This window comes from Oncorhynchus masou, chromosome 29 (assembly GCF_036934945.1).
Source record: "Oncorhynchus masou masou isolate Uvic2021 chromosome 29, UVic_Omas_1.1, whole genome shotgun sequence".
NCBI lineage: Eukaryota > Metazoa > Chordata > Actinopteri > Salmoniformes > Salmonidae > Oncorhynchus > Oncorhynchus masou.
The window spans coordinates 32,888,299-32,908,874 of NC_088240.1; the positions used below are offsets into that span (position 1 = coordinate 32,888,299).

General features: G+C 43.4%; 1 protein-coding gene across 2 annotated transcripts in view; it reads left to right on the forward strand.

Moving 5' to 3' along the window:
• LOC135519366 (NEDD8-conjugating enzyme UBE2F) overlaps nucleotides 1-20,576 on the forward strand; it is an 89,926-nt gene that overhangs the window by 41,596 nt on the left and 27,754 nt on the right. For both annotated transcript variants that reach the window (XM_064944555.1, XM_064944554.1), the window contains 3 exons: nucleotides 7,267-7,334; nucleotides 9,537-9,607; nucleotides 10,173-10,230. In XM_064944555.1, the coding sequence (XP_064800627.1) occupies nucleotides 7,267-7,334; nucleotides 9,537-9,607; nucleotides 10,173-10,230 (197 nt within the window). The remainder of the gene's footprint in view (nucleotides 1-7,266; nucleotides 7,335-9,536; nucleotides 9,608-10,172; nucleotides 10,231-20,576) is intronic.

Below are 20,576 nucleotides of genomic sequence, written 5' to 3' on the forward strand. Positions count from 1 at the left end.
AACATCAATCAAATGTATTTTTAAAGCCCTTTCTACATCAACAGATGTCGCAAAGTGCTATTCATGGAGCACATGTCAGATTTCCTCTACTGGTATGGTCCTTCTGTATGAGCTCTCCACATGGTTACATCAGTATCAATCAGCATCGAAGACGAAGAGGTGCTAGACAACAGATATTTTGGGAGATTTGCTTAGGCTATTATCTGCTTGATCCAAAACAACAAAGGTTATCTTTCAAGTAAGCTGGGATATAGAAGGAGATAATTGATTTGCAATTATTGTTTGCAAAGCTTGGAAAGCCTCCCTGGTCTTTGGTTGAGTCTGTGTTTGAAATTCACTGCTTGACTGAGGGACCTTACAGATAATTGCATGTGTGGGGTACAGAGATGAAGTAATATTTTTTATTTTATTAAACTCTATTATTGCACAAAGAGTGCCACGTATGTGACTTGTTAAGCAAATGTTTACTCCTGAACTTATTTAGTCTTGCCCTAACAAAGTGGTTGAATACTTGTTGACTTTTGAAAAAAATAATTCCACTTTGACATAATCGGGTATTGTGCATAGGCCAGTGACAATCTCAATTTAATCAATTTTAAATTCAGGCAGTAACACAAATGTGGAGAAAGTGTAGGCGTGTGAGTACTTTCTGAAGGCACTGTAGGTATCAGCCGTTGCTAGCTTAGTTGCTAGCGTTCAAAGCTAGCTAGCTAGCTAACAACCCAAATATCTGGAATAGTGACAAAGCAGTGGACGGAAGCAACTCAGACGGATTACCAGGACGTGTACTCAAAGCATGCGCAGACCAACTGGCAAGTGTCTTCGCTGACTTTTTCAACCTCTCCCTGACCAAGTCTGTAATACCTACATGTTACAAGCAGACCACAATAGTACCTGTGCCCAAGAAAGTGAAGGTAACCTGCCTAAATGATTACCAAAAGGCTGGTCATGGCTCACATCAATGGCATAATCCCGGATACCCTAGAGTCTATGTGAATGTGTTGGGGAGGTATGCGAAATGGAGTGGGTCTAGGGCCTAGACCCACTCCATTTCGCATACCTCCCCAACACATCCACAGATGACTCAATCGCACTCCACATTGGCCTTTCCCACCTGGACAAAAGGAACACCTATGTGAGAGTGCTGTTCATTGACTTTAGCTCAGCATTCAACACCATAGTGCCCACAACACTCATCACTAAGCTAAGGACCTTGGGACTAAACACCTCCCTCTGCAACTGGATCCTGGACTTTCTGACGGGCCGCCCCCCAGGTGGTAAGGGTAGGCAATAACACGTCTGCCACTCTGATCCTCAACACTGGGGCCTCTCAGGGGCGCGTGCTTAGTCCCCTCCTGTACTCCCTGTTCACCTACGATTGCGTGGCCAAACACGACTCGAACACCATAATTAAGTTTGCTGACGACACAACAGTGGTAGGCCTGATTTACCGACAACATTGAGACAGACCTGGCAGTCTCTGACCTCTCCCTCAATGTGACCTATACAAAGGAGCTGGTTGTCGATTACAGGAAAAGGTGGGCTGAACAGTCCCCCATTAACATCGGTGGGGCTGTAGTGGAATGGGTTGAGAGTTTCAAGTTCCTTGGTGTCCAAATCACCAACGAACTATCATGTTCCAAACGCACCAAGACAGTTGTGAAAAGGGCACAACAATACCTTTTCCCCCTCAGAGGAGACTGAAAATATTCTACAACTGCACCATCGAGAGCATCCTGACCGGTTGCATCACTGCCTGGTATGGCAACTGCTAAGGCGCTACAGAGGGTAGTGCCTGGGGCCAAGCTTCCTGCCATCCAGGACCTATACACTAGGCGATGTTAGAGGAAAGCCCAAAAAATGGTCAAAGACTTCAGTCACCCTAGTCCTAGACTGTTTTCTCTGCTACCGTACAGCAAGAGGTCCCAGAGCGCCAAGTCTAGGACCGAAATTCTCCTTAACAGCTTCTACCCCCAAACCTTCAGACTGCTGAACAATTAATCAAATGGCCACCCAAACTATTTACATTGGTACCAGTACCCCCTGTATATAGCCTCGTTGTTATTTTGTGTTACTTTTTTATTCTTTTTTACTTTGGTTTATTTGGTAAATTTTCTTAACTCTTTAACTGCATTGTGCATTAAGGGCTTGTAAGTATGCATTTCACGGAAAAGTCTACACCTGTATTCGGCATAAGTGACAAATACATTTTTGATTTGATTTACATGTTTTCAAAATGCGTACTGCCTCCAGCTCATTGTAAAGTCGTGTGTGTGATGCACTGATGAAGTCTGCCTTCCATTGCCTATGTTTTCGATGTTTGTAACAGCAGCTCTCGCGCCTTCAAGGACACCGGGGTTAACACCCCTACTCTTACGATAAGTGCCATGGGATCTTTAATGACCTCAGAGTCAGGACACCCGTTTAACGTCCGAAAGATAGCAGTTAGTAGTTATTTTGAATATCCCCAAAAATTCTAAAATAAATTGCAACAAAAGGCTGGCATTTTGAGTTTGGCGTGTTAAAACTAATTTATCAACAGACTTTTGTCTCTGTTGACAATGCTGCCGTACAGGAATGCCTGCCAAACATGAATATTACACTAGGCCTATATCTCCTTTGTAAAGATAATATTAATGGTCATATTAGGCTTCTCTTTATTGTAATATTATAGGCTAAATCTCCTAAACATATCACCAACTGTTGCTGTGTGGATAGCTCCTCTGGAATGATCTTTCAGTAGTCCACAAGATAAATGAGTTCTTCAACGGCCTCAGTATCAGTCTTTTCCTCTCAACAGCTGTTGCTCTATGCAGCCTGTTGCAATATCTAGCTATTTTTAAACTGGAAGAATATGATTGCTCTGGATAGTTAGTCTTGTCCCTGGCCTAACCCCTGATGGAAAGACTGATAATCCTTGTGCCCACCATTACTAATTCATCCTATTTTACTATTAGCCACAATACAGTTTCTCTCCGTTTACACACGTCCATAATGAATGAAGGCCCTTTGTTGCCTGATTGGGTACCGCACTGCCACTAAAGTTACAGTGCATTCAGGAATTATTCAGACCCCTTGACTTTTTCCACATTTTCTTTACGTTACAGCCTTATTCTAAAATGTATTACATAAAAAAAATCCTCATTGATCTACATGCAATACCCCATAATGACATAGTGAAAACACGGTTTCAGAATTGTATGTAAATTGTGCAAAAACTTATTTACATAAGTATCCAGACCCTTTGCTATGAGACTCTTAATTGAGCTCCGGTGCGTCCTGTTTCCATTGATCATCCTTGAGAGGTTTCTACAACTTGATTGGAGTCCACCTGATGTAAATTCTATTAATTGGACATGATCTGGAAAGGCACACCTGTCTATATAAGGTCCCACAGTTGAAAGTGCATGTCAAAGCAAAAACCAAGCCACGTTGTCGAAGGAATTGTCCGTAGAGCTCCGAGACCAGATGGTGTTGTGGCACAGATCTGGGGAAGGGTATCAAAACATTTCTGCAGCATTGAAGGTCCCCAAGAACACAGTGACCTCCATCATTCTTAAATGGAAGAAGTTTGGAACCACCAAGACTCTTCCTAGAGCTGGCTGCCCAGCCATACTGAGCAATCGGGGGAGAAGGGCCTTGGTCAGGGAGGTAACCAAGAACCCCATGGTCAGTCTGAAGGAGCTCCAGAGTTCATCTTTGGTGATGAGAGCACCTTCCAGAAGGAACACCATCTCTGCAGCACTCCACCAATCAGTAGTGTATAGACAGAAGCCACTCCTCAGTAAAAGGCACAGGACAGCTTCTTGGAGTTTGCCAAAAGGCACCTCTTAGACCATGAGAAACAAGATACTCTGGTCTGATGAAACCAACATTGAACTCTTTGGCCTGAATGTCAAGAGTCACGTCTGGAGGAAACCTGGCCCCATCCCTACGTTGAAGCATGCTGTGGGGATGTTTTTCAGCGGCAGGGACTGGGAGACTAGTCAGGATCGAGGGGAAAGATGGAAAGAGCAAAGTACAGAAAGATCCTTGATTTAAAAACCTGCTCCAGAGTGCTCAGGACCTCAAACTGGGGTGAAAGTTCACCTTCCAACAGGACAACGACACTAAACACACAGCCAAGATGACGCAGGAGTGGCTTCGGGACAAGTCTCAATGTCCTTGAGTGGGCCAACCAGAGCCCGGACTTGAACACATTTGATCATCTCTGGAGATACCTGAAAATAGCTGTGCAGCAACGCTCCCAATCCAGCCTGACAGAGCTTGAGAGGATCTGCAGAGAAGAATGGGAGAAACTCCCCAAATACAGCTTGTAGCGTCATACCTAAGAAGACTTGAGGCTGTAATCGCTGACAAAGATGCTTCAACAAAGTACTGAGTAAAGGTTCTGAATACTTATGTAAATGGGTTTTTTGTATAAGTTTGCTACATTTTCTAAAAACCTGTTTTTGCTTTTGAATTATGGGGTGTTGTGTAGATTGAGAAAAAAAAGACACAATTGAATCCATTTTCAATTAAGGCTCTAACGTAACATAATTTGGAAAACTTGAAGGGGTCTGAATACTTTCCGAATACACTATATATCTAGCTTGTGACAGTAGGTGGCTGGTTTGTCCTCAACGTCCTGGTGGACAGAGAGCATTGTGGGGTCACATCTGGAACGTCTTGGTTCCATTATGTTAGTCATACTGGCTGGCACTAATCTCAGCTGCTAGTCAAACATGGACATAATCGGAAGATGATATACCTGGGCCATGGTATGATCCTGCATTGCTACACCATTCATGGTCCAAATCCACACTTTAGCCTACTTCAAACCTAGGCTAGATTTCTGCCTCGTAAAAAATGTATTCAGAAGTACTTTGGGTGACACTTTTTTTTACTCTTCTAAATGCTAACTCACGGTGCTCAAAAACGGTGTAATAATTGACCTGTTCTACTTAACGCACAGAGAGATCCCCATCTGGTAGGTGAGGCTAAGCGTCCTGCTCTGACTGCCCAAAGAAATATGGTGTGTGAGATAGGAGCCCTAAATATTCCTTCAGTGAGAACCCTCTGCAGTTATTAGGACACAGTAGGCATGTAGAGAGCAGAGAAAAGACCACTGTATTATTATCGCCCTGGCCTGCATCTGTGCCATCCTCATTCTCACAGCATTTTGTCTGTCATTATTCAACCCTATGCCAAATAGGCAGATGAGAATATTGTCCTAAATTTGCAAGGGAAATGCAGACATCACACCTTAAGGGCCAGGAATTGGATTGCCTTTTTAACCTCTGTGAGATGACTGAGAAAATGTGCTGGAAGGTGTGGCTTGGTGTCAACCTAAAGGTGTAAAGGTAAGGAGGGGTTCTTTACCCAGTCGTATCTGTACACATCTATGTTCTCGCCGTGTTAAAATAGTGTGTGGAAATCAATCTCTCCATCAATCCTGAGCTGTGTGAAGATGTCTGATCGGTGTGGGGACTGGAGAGAGAAAGTGGGATTACGCCAGATAGAAGACCCCCCCCCCCCCTAATAGCCTACCCCTGAGGTGAGCAGGAGGGAAAACGTTGGAAAGGTGTGTGTTTGCCTGCGTGCATGCGTGCTGCGAGAGACTAGATCGGCTTTCAGATAGACTTTAGAGCAGAGTCCTTTATGCTCCACAGGCTCAGTAGACAGTCTATTCTCCTGATAGTGGGCCAGGCTGTAGAAATGTAATAGGCTTTGGGGGCTGATCGCTTGTTCAGGGCATCCGATCCCTCTGGTTCTGCTGCACCCACCCTACATCTCAGTGAAATAGGTTTGAAGGAGCAGGGCCAATGGTATCAAGGCTGTGGAATACCTGGACATGGAAAAGTTATGGCATTCAGTGTTCACAAAGATGCACTGTGAAATGCAACAGTGTAGGTTGGTTTTATTTTATATCAAGCAAGTCCCTCTCTCTGTAGATGCTAATATAAGGAATCAAACGAATACATTGTTGCCAAACATGTAAGAGCATTTCACAACATCCAAGTGCGAAGTGTCATTAAAAAAGCTCTTGTTATCTACAATCTTTGACTGCATGGAATCTTCAGTGAAGGCATCTGGTAGGCTTCTACTGGTGTGTAGGACTGTCATCTGGAAAGGAACATGGCCCTGGACCCCGTTCACTTCTGGCATCTTTGCTGTGCCATTTGTGCACTCCTGCACTTTATTACCCTTTGTACCCATGTGCCAGTGCAGCTGGAGGAGTGCTCTCTAGCCGTCATGCCTGCAGCACACTGGCTACTTCTGCCAGGAGATGGCCTGGTGATGCTGCTGCTTCTTTTTGGCTCGGACTCCCCAGTCAGTGTCTCTGCTCTCTACGCCTACTGGTTCTGACTCATCAGCCATACTTTGGTGATAAGGGTGATGGGGTCAGACCTGATGATTTCACAGTGCCTGAAGTTGTTTGTGAACCAGCCAACCTCCATATCCCATAGAAACTGCAGGGAAATCTGCCTTAAAAACTGTTTAGGTTGACACTTCCAGGTTTGAAGATGTTCCATTGGTCGATGCTTTATTATCCAGGTAGATTGCTCTGTTATTTCACAATGATTTATTTATCCTCTGTAAGGTTGTACATATTCTGAACGCCATATAGCCTAGCCAGTGTGTGTGTGTGTGTGTGTGTGTGCCTGCGCATGCGTGCAGTAATAATAGGCTGCACAACATATTAAAAGTCGTTAAAGCAAGTGGCTAATATTTTTTAAGGGCTTAAGATGTGTTTAACAGAGCAGAACCTGTGTTTTCTCAGGGTTCCAATGCTGATTCGTAATGAGTGTGTCTGGTGTCAAGCTGCTGCTAATTAGACCTAGCAGTCCGTTGCCTTCCGCTCAGGTCGGATCAGGGTTAGGGGGAGGGAGCAGCTCTGGTTTTATAGCCATCTCTCAATCACAGGTCCATCATGACTCAGGATCACACAGGATTTTATTGGACGTCTTCCCAATTATTGACCTCTTATGACAACCCTGTATGCTGGAGGCCGTGCCTAGAGAACAGCTCATTACTGGGACATGGTTGCTCAACCAGTGCGTTAGACTAGAGTAACTTGAGCCTGGCCCCGCCATCAAACCTTCCTGCTGATAGACAACACAGGTCCCCCAGGAGACTGCTGGGAATTCCACTGGCTAAACTGCTGCTGCTCACTGTATCTCTCACTCTCTCACCTTCTTTCTCTCTCGTTCTCGCTCTTTCTCGTTCTCTCTCTTTGTCTCTCTCTCTCTCGCTCCCTATTTCTCTCGCTCTCTTCATCTGCAGATGAAGGCTACTATCAGAGTGGAAAATTCCAGTTTGAAATAAACGTCCCTGAAGCTTACAACATGGTGGTAAGTGGTCATGTCTCATTAGAAATGGTGTGTTTATGTGTTTGTGCGTGCGTGGTGTGGGGTCCGATTGAGGTGCTACTGAGCACTGAGAACAGGTGATGAGGGATGCAGAGGAGGACTCGCCGTTTAGTGGTTTCCATTTCCATGGCTAATTCTTAGTTTAATAACACCCGCACACACACACACCAGAGGCCTTACAATCATACAGTCCACCTAAGTTAGGACCGCTCAGGGTCATGAAATCATTCCGATCCTCCCTCCCATTTGAATGTCCCCATGGCCAATACATACCAGGGCTGTGTCTGAAATGGCACCCTATTCCCGACATAATGCACCACCTTTGAGCAGAGCCCTTGTCAATAGGGTTCTCTTTTGGATTTAACGCAAAAGTTCTGTGGAGATTAAACCCTGGTGCTGTGCAGCACTGTGGGTAATTTACACTCTCCCAGTTTGCCTCGCGTCCACAGCTCCATCAGGAGAAAGTGAGTACAGGTCCTCTCGGTAAACGGCCTGGCATGGAGTTGTAGGTGGCAGGGATGCAGGGTGAGTTACAGCCCAACACAGAACAGTCTCAGCCTTTAGTTTTCCCTCCATCCCTCCATTCTCTTCCTTGTTTTTAATGCCACCCATCCATCCTGGATGCCGTTTTATCTCACCTCCACACTGCTCGTCTTAATACACAAACACGCGTGCACGCACGCACACACTCCTGTGTGTCATCAGGAACAGTCCAGGCTTTGAATTTACAGCCTGTTTATTCCAAAACCTTACGCTCTGTGCTTTACAGCCTGTTTCTATTGAAGACCTTACACTTTGTGCTTTATCCTAATGGTGAATTTGCAGCCTGTTTATACAAAGACGCTGTGCTCTGTGCTTTATCTTAATGGAGGCTAATTAGACAGGCAGTAAAGGCTTTGTATGGATTTACCTGCCTTTTATGAGAGCTCATAAACGGCCTGAAAGAGACTCATAAAGAGCATGAGTTTTATTTGTATCGTTTAGGCCTAGCCACTAGATACTCAACACATCTGACCATTCTAGCAAACTGGGCCACAGTTTTAAACAAATATTTTCAATCGATATATTATTTATGAATTTTGAAATGACTTGATCCCAGCCTTTAATAATGAATTTGACTGGTTATTCTAAGCCTTCTCAGGTTGTTGTAAGGTGGTCAACTGAGGAGTTTGATAATGGTGTAAGATGACAGTAGGGTCGTCATTTTAAGGACTGGCTCTTAGCCAGGACTGGCCTTATTAGTATTCAGTTCTGGTTAACTCAATTCCATTTTGGGACTTCAGACGAAACGTTTGCACTGCACATCACAGGACTTAGTTATTGTCATCTCAGACTATTGGCATAGCCAACGGGTCACTTTTTCATGAATCTTTCCCTATCGAGTTCACCTTCGTTAGAAAATGGGCAACGGCTGCTTTAGGGAAAAGTAGTGGCTTAATGTTCCCGAGGCCCTTGCCTTTCTCACAGGCTTGACAACCTAACATAAGATAAACAAAAACAAGATGGAGCAAAAGTTGTGATTTAGCAAGTTATTTCAATTAATGTCTCTCATGGAATATATCATTGTGCACGGTTAAAAAAAAAAGGCAAGATTTTGGAAATTGACTGGAGCAGAGAGTGGTATTTTAAGAAAAGTAAAGTCCGTTGTGAGCCCAAACACTTCCAAAGTGGTGTTGTCCTCTTATCAAATTGCCTAGGACTCTGTCTTCTAGAAGCCTCTTTGAAGAACTATTGCAGACTGACGCTTCTATTTCTCTCTCTATACTGTGTGTTTAACGATGTATTTATCTCTCACGGTGCCACCCTCTTCTCACAGTTGTGAGGAGCACTAATGAGGTCTAAGGCTGACGTATGATCAAATAAACAATGTTAAAGAAGAAGGCACTGCTTTTTTTGTGGCGTTTGTCTTGTTTGTTTTTGTTTTCATGTTTGATTCAGTCTGGGGGAGAAAATATACAAGGGTTTCTTTTGAAGATTCTCAGCACCATATGAAAGTATGTCTCCTCCTGAGCTATGCTGTGCTTTGTATGTTGGTTTATAGAGGCTGGTTTTCCTCAGGCAGTATTCCATACTGTCCCAATCAAACCTTGTGATAAAATGGGTCTTAACCTCTTCCTCAGGCTCAAGAGAGAGCTGGCTGGTGGACGAGATGAATCCTAATCTGTTCCATGTTTCTCTCCCCAGCCTCCCAAAGTGAAATGTCAGACCAGAATATGGCACCCCAACATCGCTGAGACGGGGGAGATCTGTTTGAGGTAATGAACTCTTTCTCACATTGCCAAACACTGATTGGCTTTCATCCTCTGTGTGTGTATTTAAAGGATGGCGATTCAGAAGTGGACTACATGGACAGATTCCAAAGTGTGGTTAGTGGACACAGGAGCCCCAGCAGTGGTCAAGCAGTTTTGTGTGTGTGTGTGTGTGTGTGAGATATATATGCTGGGGCTGGAGAGAGGAAAACATTTACAGGCAGATTTGATGTCTGACTAGTCTCTAGTTATTCTCAGAACCTTGGAGAGCAGCTAATGACCATACAACAAGAGTGCTGCTGTAAAAATACATCTCTTTATGATAACCAACTGACATCTAGTCATCAGCACATGAAAGGTCAAGAAAAGCAGATATTTTAAGATGCCTGGCTGGCTGACTTACTTTTGGGATGTCCAATCATTTACAGAGCAATAAATATCACAGGTGAGAATGTCATGGGGGTACAGGTCTGACTGTAGTAGTAGGCTATTTCTATATTGTGATTCCCCCCCCCAGGATTTCCGACTTGATGATGGAGATTTTGATTTCTTCTGGTTTCTATTTTCCCAGTTTGTTGCGGGAGCACTCTATCGACGGCACTGGCTGGGCCCCTACGAGAACATTAAAGGTGAGTCTCTAATCACTGTATCACCAGCACCTATAGCTCAGACTGATATCAGTGACCATCTTAATGAACCTCTGTGGTCCCAACGCCCCCACTCTTAAACTAGTAGTGGATCTTTAAAGCACCGTTCACCCTCCTACCCCTGCTCTGAGAGGGAGTTGGATACTGCTGCCTGGGGAGGAGAACATGGGAGCCCTAGTCTAAAATGAGCTTTGTACGTCATAAAAGCATGCAAGGAGTGGAAATTGCCATTCATTGTGGAAGTAGCGATTGCGAAGCGCTTTCAAAATCCCTTACCTCCTTCTTCAGGTTCTTTCTAAGATCTCAACAAGCACAGTGTGTTCTGTAAACTAAGCAGGAACCATGACAGTATTTCCCACCTGACTTTCTCATCTCAACTACTGAAAGAACACAGTCTTCTCTTGAAAGGAGGGCACTTTCAATTGTGTGAGAGTTTAATGCCATTAGCCCTAATTTGCAGTTGGTAGACTGCAAAGCTGAGAATGTAGGATAAATCTCACTCGGTTTGACCTGGTGAACTTTGCTAAACTTTTCTCTGTTGAGGGATGTGGGGTGTGTGTTATTGAACCAAAGAAACTGTGATTTCTCTGAACGAGGCCCCATTCTACTCTGTGGTGGTGGTCGGCTGCTAACAGGTATTGCTCCTGAGGGAGTTGGCTCACTATGAAAACCCCAATGGTTTTCCTTTGATAAATGTCACGTGCTTGACCCGAGAGCCATGATGTTGAACATGTGCTATGCATTGAACTTGCTTTGCATTTCCAGATGGATTTAAGATCCCTTGTCAAAAAGTCATTGGGTGTTTCAAATTCCAAACCTAAAGTGAGGGGGGAAAAGTATTTGATCCCCTGCTGATTTTGTACGTTTGCCCACTGACAAAGAAATGATCAGTCTATAATTTTAATGGTAGGTTTATTTGAACAGTGAGAGACAGAATAACAACAACAAAATCCAGAAAAACACATGTCAGAAATGTTATAAATTGATTTGCATTTTAATGTGGGAAATCAGTATTTGACCCCCCCCCCTCTCAATCAGAAAGATTTCTGGCTCCCAGGTGTCTTTTATACGGGTAATGAGCTGAGATTAGGAGCACACTCTTAAAGGGAGTGCTCCTAATCTCAGTTTGTTACCTGTATTAAAGACACCTGTCCACAGAAGCAATCAATCAGATTCCAAACTCTGCACCATGGACAAGACCAAAGAGCTCTCCAATGATGTCAGGAACAAGATTGTAGACCAACACAAGGCTGGAATGGGCTACAAGACCATCGCCAAGCAGCTTGGTGAGAAGGTGACAACAGTTGGTGCGAAGATTCGCAAATGGAAGAAACACAAAAGAACTGTCAATCTCCCCCGGCCTGGGGCTCCATGCAAGATCTCACCTCGTGGAGTTGCAATGATCATGAGAACGGTGAGGAATCAGCCCAGAACTACACGGGAGGATCTTGTCAACGATCTCAAGGCAGCTGGGACCATAGTCACCAAGAAAACAATTGGTAACGCATTACGCCGTGAAGGACTGAAATCCTGCAGCGCCCATAAGGTCCCCCTGCTCAAGAATGCACATATACATGCCCATCTGAAGTTTGCCAATGAACATCTGAATGATTCAGAGGACACCTGGGTGAAAGTGTTGTGGTCAGATGAGACCAAAATGGAGCTCTTTGGCATCAACTCAACTCGCCGTGTTTGGAGGAGGAGGAATGCTGCCTATGACCCCAAGAACACCATCCCCACTGTCAAACATGTAGGTGGAAACATTATGCTTTGGGGCTGTTTTTCTGCTAAGGGGACAGGACAACTTCACCGCATCAAAGGGATGATGGACGGGGCCATGTACCGTCAAATCTTGGGTGAGAACCTCCTTCCCTCAGCCAGGGCATTGGAAACGGGTCGTGGATGGGTATTCCAGCATGACAATGACTCAAAACACACGGCCATGGCAACAAAGGAGTGGCTCAAGAAGAAGCACATTAAGGTCCTGGAGTGGCCAAGCAAGTCTCCAGACCTTAATCCCATAGAAGATCTGTGGAGGGAACTGAAGGTTTGAGTTGCCAAACGTCAGCCTCGAAACCTTAATGACTTGGAGAAGATCTGCAAAGAGGAGTGGGACAAAATCCCTCCTGAGATGTGTGCAAACCTGGTGGCCAACTACAAGAAACGTCTGACCTCTGATTGCCAACAAGGGTTTTGCCACCAAGTAATGAGTAATGTTTTGCAGAGGGGTCATACTTATTTCCCTCATTAATTACAACTTAATTTATAACATTTTTAACATGCATTTTCCTGGATTTATTTGTTGTTATTCTGTCTCTCACTGTTCAAATAAACCTACCATTAAAATTATAGACTGATCATTTCTTTGTCAGTGGGCAAACGTACAAAATCAGCAGGGGATCAAATACTTTTTTCCCTCCCTGTAGGCCTATTAAAGATGTGTTTAAATCTTTTCATATGACTTATGACTAGCACATACCACTTTTTTTTTTAGGAGAGTGCCTTTTGCATCTTAATGGTAATATTCTAATATATTTCCAGACAGGAGACATGAAGTGACTTTGAAGTCAACCCTGAGGCCTTGATTGTGTCTCACTGGTGTTTCTCTTATCAGAAGCCACTGTGAGTCACAACCCAACCCATCTCTCTGCGTAACGCCTACGTCACATCTTCCATCTCCTCTCTTCCCCTTTGACACACTGAGATACAGTTTGTAGATTCAGTTTCGAATGGATTCAGTTTGTAGTGTCACAGCCACTCTATTTAGGCCCTGAGCTCAAAACTATTGATTACATTGACGGCGAGGGAGATGAGGTGACACTGAAAGGTGACAATGTTATTGTTGTGCGGTTGCTCGTCTCCGAGACGTCGCGGTTGCTCGTCTCCGAGACGTCGCAGTTGCTCGTCTCCGAGACGTCACAGTTGCAATACCTTATACCACACACACACACACACACACACACACACAGGCACACGGAAAGACGCACACACACAGGCACATGGAAACACAGATACAAGCACACACACACGCACATTCTCCCTGGCTCGCTCATCGTCTTCTGTTTCTGCAATTCAGGTGTAATTAACAGCTCTGATATCCCCATGACGACGTCCTCAGGTGGTTCCCTGGCTAACTAACGTTTTACTTAGCTACCGATAACACCCACAGCCAGCCAGGGTCATTTACTGCATGATGACTGTTTCAAAAGCCGTTACCGTGGCATGCTTCAAATTCTTATGATATGAAGTTATTCTCATTAACCTGACTCAGTTCGTTTTTATGCTGTGATAACATCCAGAATAACCTCCAAGCCTAGCTAAGGTGTGTAAGAAGGATAGGACCTGACTTGAGGCAGTGATGTACAGTAACTATTAGAGAGAATAGGATGCACTGGAGGAATACTAACTGTCAGTTCTGAGGAAAAGATTGGAATCATTAGTCTTTAGGAGGAGGTGATTTAAAAGTCAGTCCCTAAAGTGATGGCCATGGTCTGTTACCTTGCCTGTTCAGGCTCTTTCTACTGGACACCTGTGATTTTGCGTGTCAGTTAGCCAGCCTAGTAATTGAAGTAATCTGCTGCTGTACAAGGTCTGCTTTCCAAAATGGCACCCTATTCCTTATATAGTGCGCTACTTTTGACCAGCGCCTATACAGTGGGGCAAAAAAGTATTTAGTCAGCCACCAATTGTGCAAGTTCTCCCACTTAAAAAGATGAGATGCATGTATTTTCATCATAGGTACACTTCAACTATGACAGACAAAATGAAATGTTTTTTTTTTATGAATTTATTTGCAAATTATGGTGGAAAATAAGTATTTGGTCAATAATAAGTTTATCTCAATACTTTGTTTTATACCCTTTGTTGGCAATGACAGAGGTCAAATGTTTTCTGTAGGTCTTCACAAGGTTTTTACACACTGTTGCTGGTATTTTGGCCCATTCCTCCATGAAGATCTCCTCTAGAGCAGTGATGTTTTGGGGCTGTTGCTGGGCAACACAGACTTTCAACTCCCTCCAAAGATTTTCTATGGGATTGAGATCTGGAGACTGGCTAGGCCACTCCAGGACCTTGAAATGCTTCTTACGAAGCCATTCCTTCGTTGCCCGGGCAGTGTGTTTGGGATCATTGTCATGCTGAAAGACCCAGCCACATTTCAAGTACTGCAATATATAGGGAATAGGGTGCCATTTGGGACGTAGCCTACTTACTATTGGCAGTAGCAGGACCGCAACAGGAAGAGACTGTTGCCGTGTCTGAATACTCATTCTTGTGTTCTAAATAGTAGGCTTTTTGGGTATGAAGAAAATAGAGCTTTCTTTAGGCAATGAACAACTACTCTGATAGAAAACGGCCTATGTGGCATCGATATTAGTCAGAAACATTTATTCTACTGTCAAAAAATGTTCTACAAAGTGTAAATGGGGATCATTTTTGTCACAAGGTCAGTCACAAGATCAATGAGTTTGTCATGACTTGAGGTTTGGGTTTTGATTTCGACAACGCTCACTTGCACACTAATACAAGATACACAGCTGTGGTCAATCCACTCTATCCATCCTACCGCAGAACACAGACAGCGAGAGAGACTTCCCAGCTGTCGTTCAGACATACAGTGTCTTTTTAGAAAGTATTCAGACCCCTTTACTTCTTCCACATTTGGTTTTGTTACAGGTTGAATTTTAAATAGATTCAATTCAAATTTTTGGGTCTCTGGCTTACACACAATACCCCATAATGTCGAAGTGGAATTATGATTTTTACAAATTTTCACTAATTAATAGCTGGAATGTCTTGAATCAATAAGTATTCCACCCCTTTGTTATGGCAAGCCTAAATATATTCAGGAATAAAAATGTGCCTAACCAGTCACAAAATAAGTTGCATGGACTCTTTGTGCAATAACGGTGTTTAACATTTATTTTTTTATGACAACCTCATCTCTCTACCCCACACATACAATTATCTGTAAGGTCCCTTAGTTGAGCAGTAAATACAGAGAGACTCATCCATGCTTTTATTACAAGCAAAATTGACTACTGTAATGCTCTCCTGTCTGGTCTAAGAAAGCGATTGGGCAAATGCAAAACATACAGAATGCTGCAGCGCGTGTACTGACCAAGACCAGATGGAGAGCACACATTACACAGGTTTTAAGGTCTCTGCACTGACTGCCTGTGAGTTTTAGAATACATTGTAAGATTGTTCTATTGGTTTTTAAATCAATCCACAATTGTGCACCCCATACATGTCAGATATGCTTTTATGTTCTGTACACAGTAGGTCCTTCAGGTCCTCTGGCACTGGCCTTTTAACTATCCCAAAGCCTAGGACCATGATGCAGGCTTAAGTTATTATGCCCCCAGTCTCTGGAATAGCCTGCCAGAGAAACTGAGGAGACTGTGGGCATATTTAAGAGATCTTAAAACAAATCTTTAACTTTGCTCTTCCTCAGAGTGCTTTTAAGTTGTTCATTTTGTCATTCTTTTGTTATCTTATGTTTATTGTGTAGAAAATTAGAAAATATTTCTGCTTTTAATTTCACAATTGTTTTTATTAATTCATTTATTAACATTAAGTAACCCTTTGAGCATGGTGAAGTTATTAATTACACTTTGGATGGTGAATCAATACACCCAGTCACAACAAAGATGGACTATTTGCCCCCCCCCCCCCCCCTACTCTCTGTTGTTATCGTCTTCGCATAGTCACTTTTAATAACTCAACCTACATGTACATATTACTTCAACTAACCGATGCCTCTCGCACATTGACTCTGTACCGAAACCCCCCTGTATATAGTCTCGCTATTGTTATTTTGCTGCTGCTCTTTAATTACTTGCTACTTTTATTTCTTATTCTTATCCATATATTTTTTTAACTGCATTGTTGGTTAGGGGCTCATAAGTAAGCATTTCACTGTAAGGTCTACACCTTTTTGTATTTGGCGCATGTGACTAATAAAACTTGATTTGCAGGCGTCCTTCCTAACTTAGTTGACGGAGAGGAAGGAAACCGCTCAGAGATATTCAAGCATAGTGGTAGCTACATCATGTTGTGTGTGATTGTAACCATTAAGGACTGGGGAGTCTTTCAGGATAAAAAAAAACAACTTAATGGCGCTAAGCACAGGCAGAGGAAAACCCGGTAGTCTGCTTTCCACCAGACTGGGAGATGAATTTACCTTTCAACAGGACAATAATGTGACTCTACATATAAATTCGGTGTGCAAATTACATTGCGGTGCTAAGTACTCTCAGCCAGCAAATGCTATTTGTGTGTCTGAGCCATCAGCTGCCAGTAGCTGGCCCATCGGAACAAGCTCTCTATTAGCTACCAGTAGCTGGCCCATAGGAACAAGCTGTCTATTAGCTGCCAGTAGGTGGCCCATAGGAACAAACTGTCTATTAGCTGTCAGTAAGAGGATTCAGGAGGGCTCTGGATAAATGAGCTAGACACTCCCTCAGCACCTAAGGTGTTGGCAGCTATAATAGATTTTGGTACATCTCATTCTCGCTCGCTCTCGCTCTCTTTCTCACAGGGTACACAGACCAAGATGAGAAGGAACTATCCCAGTCCTTTATGTTCCAAAGCTCCTACTCTAGTAAATCATGTGAGTCTATTTAAATGCTGGGAAAGCCTTTTGTTAGCCTGCATAGAGTTTCAACTTTGCCTGTGCATATGTTGTTGCGAGTCTCTGACAATGTTGTGTTTATTAGATTCAGTCCCCTCAAAATATTACAGAACAAAATGTCACAGCGAGACTGGATGAGTGTAATCACCCTCTGAGATTAGCTAGATGAAAATACAAGAAATGCAATGCAAGCTGCTTTCCAATCATATATCTTCAATGTGACAAATAGTTCAGATGATGTCACCCCAAAGTCACAGAACACGCCAAAGACAGTGCAGTCGGAAAGTATTCAGACCCCTTGACTTTTTTCCACATTTCTTTACGTTACAGCCTTCTAAAATGTATTAAATAACTGTTTTTTCCTCATCAATCTACAGACAATACCCCATAATGACAAAGCGAAAACAGGTTTTTAGAAATGTGTTATATTTACATAAGTATTCAGACCCTTTTGCTTTTGAGCTCAGGTGCATCATCTTTGAGATGTTTCACCAACCTAATTGGATTCCACCTGTCTCGTTAAGGTCCCACGGTTGACAGTGCATGTCAGAGCAAAAACCAAGCCATGAGGTTGAAGGAATTGTCCGTAGAGCTCCGAGACGACAAGATTGTGTCGAGGCACAGATCTGGGGAAGTGTACCAAAACATTTCTGCAGCATTGAAGGTCCCCAAGAACACAGTGGCCTCCATAAATATTAAATGGAAGAAGTTTGGAACCACCAAGACTCTCCCTAGAGCTGGCCACCCAACCAAACTGAGCAATCTTAGAGAAAAAGAGCTTTCGTCTGGGAGGTGATCAACATACCCAATGGTCACTCTGATAGAGCTCCAGAGTTCCTCTGTGGAGGTGTGAGAACCTTCCAGAAGGACAACCATCTATGCAGCACTCCACCAATCAGGCCTTTATGGTAGAGTGGCCAGGCAGAAGCCTCTCCTCAGCACATGACCGCCCGATTGGAGTTTGCCAAAGGGAACCTAAAGGACAAGATTCTCTGGTCGGATTAAACCGATATTAAACTCTATGGCCTGAATGCCAAGTGTCACGTCTGGAAGAAAACTGGCACCATCCCTACTGTGAAGCATGGTGATGGCAGCATCATGCTGTGGGGATGTTTTGTCAGCGGCAGGGACTGGGAAACGAGTCAGTATCGAGGGAAAGATGAACCGAGCAAAGTACAGAGAGATCCTCTGAGATCTTCGGGACAAGACTCAATGTCCTTGAGTGGCCCAGCCAGAGCCCTGACTTGTACCCGATCTAACATCTCAGGAGAGACCTGAAAATGGCTATGCAGCGACGCTGCCCATCCAACCTGACAGAGCTTGAGGGGATCTGCAGATAAGAATGGGAGAAACTCCCAAATACAGGTGTGCCAAGCTCATAGCTTCATACCCAGGAAGACTTGGGGATGTTATTGCTGCCAAAGGTGATTCAACAAAGTACTGAGTAAAGGGGTGGAATACTTATTTAAATGTGATATATATAGTTTTTGCTTTGTCATTATGGAGTATTGTGTGTCGATTAATGAGGGGAAAATACGATTTCATCCATTTTAGAATAAGTATGTAATGTAATAAAATGTGGAAAAAGTCAAGGGGTCTGAATACTTTGAGTGCACTGCATCCCCTGCTCCATTAAATCTTTAATTCCACGTTTCCTAAAGGCTTTTCATCCAATTGACCCATCGTTCTGTGCACCAATGGGTCAATTGAGCTTGGAATGAGCAAAACAAAAGAGACTATCATTCAATCTTTATGCGGTGACCCATGGCCAATCAATTGACTCAATCAGTGGAGAGAATAACTCCAGCCTCTGAAAGTCTTCTCTCAAACACAAGGCTATCAACAGTTATCAGTTGTTGTATCCTTGAGCGATGAGGAAGTCTGGAATTCCATCTCCTGTCCTCTTCTCTGTCTTCCATCTGTGACAAACAATACAGGCCAAAACATGAGTCATTTTGGCACTATACCATTTTCATTATTTTTTCATTAAATGTCTCATCAGAGGTATGTGAAATTTGAAGTGCACGTTTTGAGGTGGGGAGGGGTTTCCCTCCAATTTATGCCTTGGACACATCGGTATCGGATGAGTCAAAAATGATTTGGGTATGAGTTTTAAAAGTGAGATTTACACAGGATAGTTACTTTTAAGGCAGAGCTCAAAGATTTCTTAAACCTGTTCCCAGACTATTGGCTGTGCTCTGCAGACCACAGTTCCTAACCTTGCACGATTACAGATAGACAAATAGCCCGTGGCTCTATCTGCAGGTGTAATTAATTCCATGGTTCCTGTCCTTCGATGGCCCCATGATCTGGTGGCCACTTAGCCTCCTGCTTAATCGGTGTATTGACTAGGGGTGTGAACATTTTAAACTGAATTGGGATCTTTATCTTTTAGAGAAAAATCTCTAACCGGAAATAACTTTGCGTATTTATTTTATTTTTTACACAATTTAAAATCAGTATGGTAAACAAAAATATACAACTAACAGGTCCAGATCATCATCATAAAGGGAAAACATTTTTTTAAACAATTTTTTTTATTTTACCTTTTATTTAACTGGGCAAGTCAGTTAAGAACAAATTCTTATATTTTCAATGATGGCCTAGGAACAGTGGGTTAACTGCCTTGTTCAGGGGCAGAACGACAGATTTTCACCTTGTTAGCTCGGGGATTCGATCTTGCAACCTTTCAATTACTTGTCCAACGCCCTAACGCAACAACGCTGTAATGGTAGGAGGAGATATGCATATATCAAATGATTTTCCATGGATATAAAGCGCTCTACACGTTACATATCTTTAACAATAATAATGGCAGAGAGTGAGACAGGGAAGTGACAGCAGCGATGTCCTGTATGGCAATACTTAGAGAACTTAAATGAAAAGGTGGTGAAATGCAAACTTTGCGAGGTGGAATTGAGCTACAGTGGTAGCTTAACCATCTGAAAGGGAGGCACCATGGGACCCAAGCCATTGCTGGCAGCAGCGCAGGCCCCCCCAACAACAGATGTTAGACAGGCTCTTCACACAAACAAGTTCGATAAGGGATGGCGTGAGAAAATCGCAACGCTGATTACTGAAATTACCATTGTCAATGGTAGAGCATGTCAGCTTCAATGGGCGCTGATGGCATATCTAGAACCAGACTACAAGATGCTATGATGTTCCGGGTGGAGAAATTGTACTGTGATTGGTCTGCAAGTACAAAGTGCGAGCTCTCAAACACCATACGTGGCGTTAACAGATTGTTGGACGTCTATGAACACGCTGCACTGCAACGAGCCATCACATTGATGAGAAGTGGTGCATGAAGTCCCATGTACTGACCATTGAGAACATGGAGGAGAGGCAGCAGAGAACCCAAAAGCAGCAGCTGTTTGGTAGCCAGGACTGCAGTAGATTGAACTGCATCACGTCCTAGCTGTCATAATAAGGACCATATCTGCATTGTGAATTCACATGTCATTTTATGATTTATCGTTTTAACCCCCTAACATCAATGTCCACGCCCCCGCGAAAATCTAATTGCCATAATAAATCAATCCCTATGATGTGTTTTTTTGCATTGGATGTAACTCGCTTCTGCGTCGGCAGTGAAAGGTGACCGAGCTAGAATGGTGTTTGTCAAAATCGTCTGTAGCATCTGAATGGTTTAGCTTACAAAATATTACGGTCCCTCTATTGACCCCTCTAT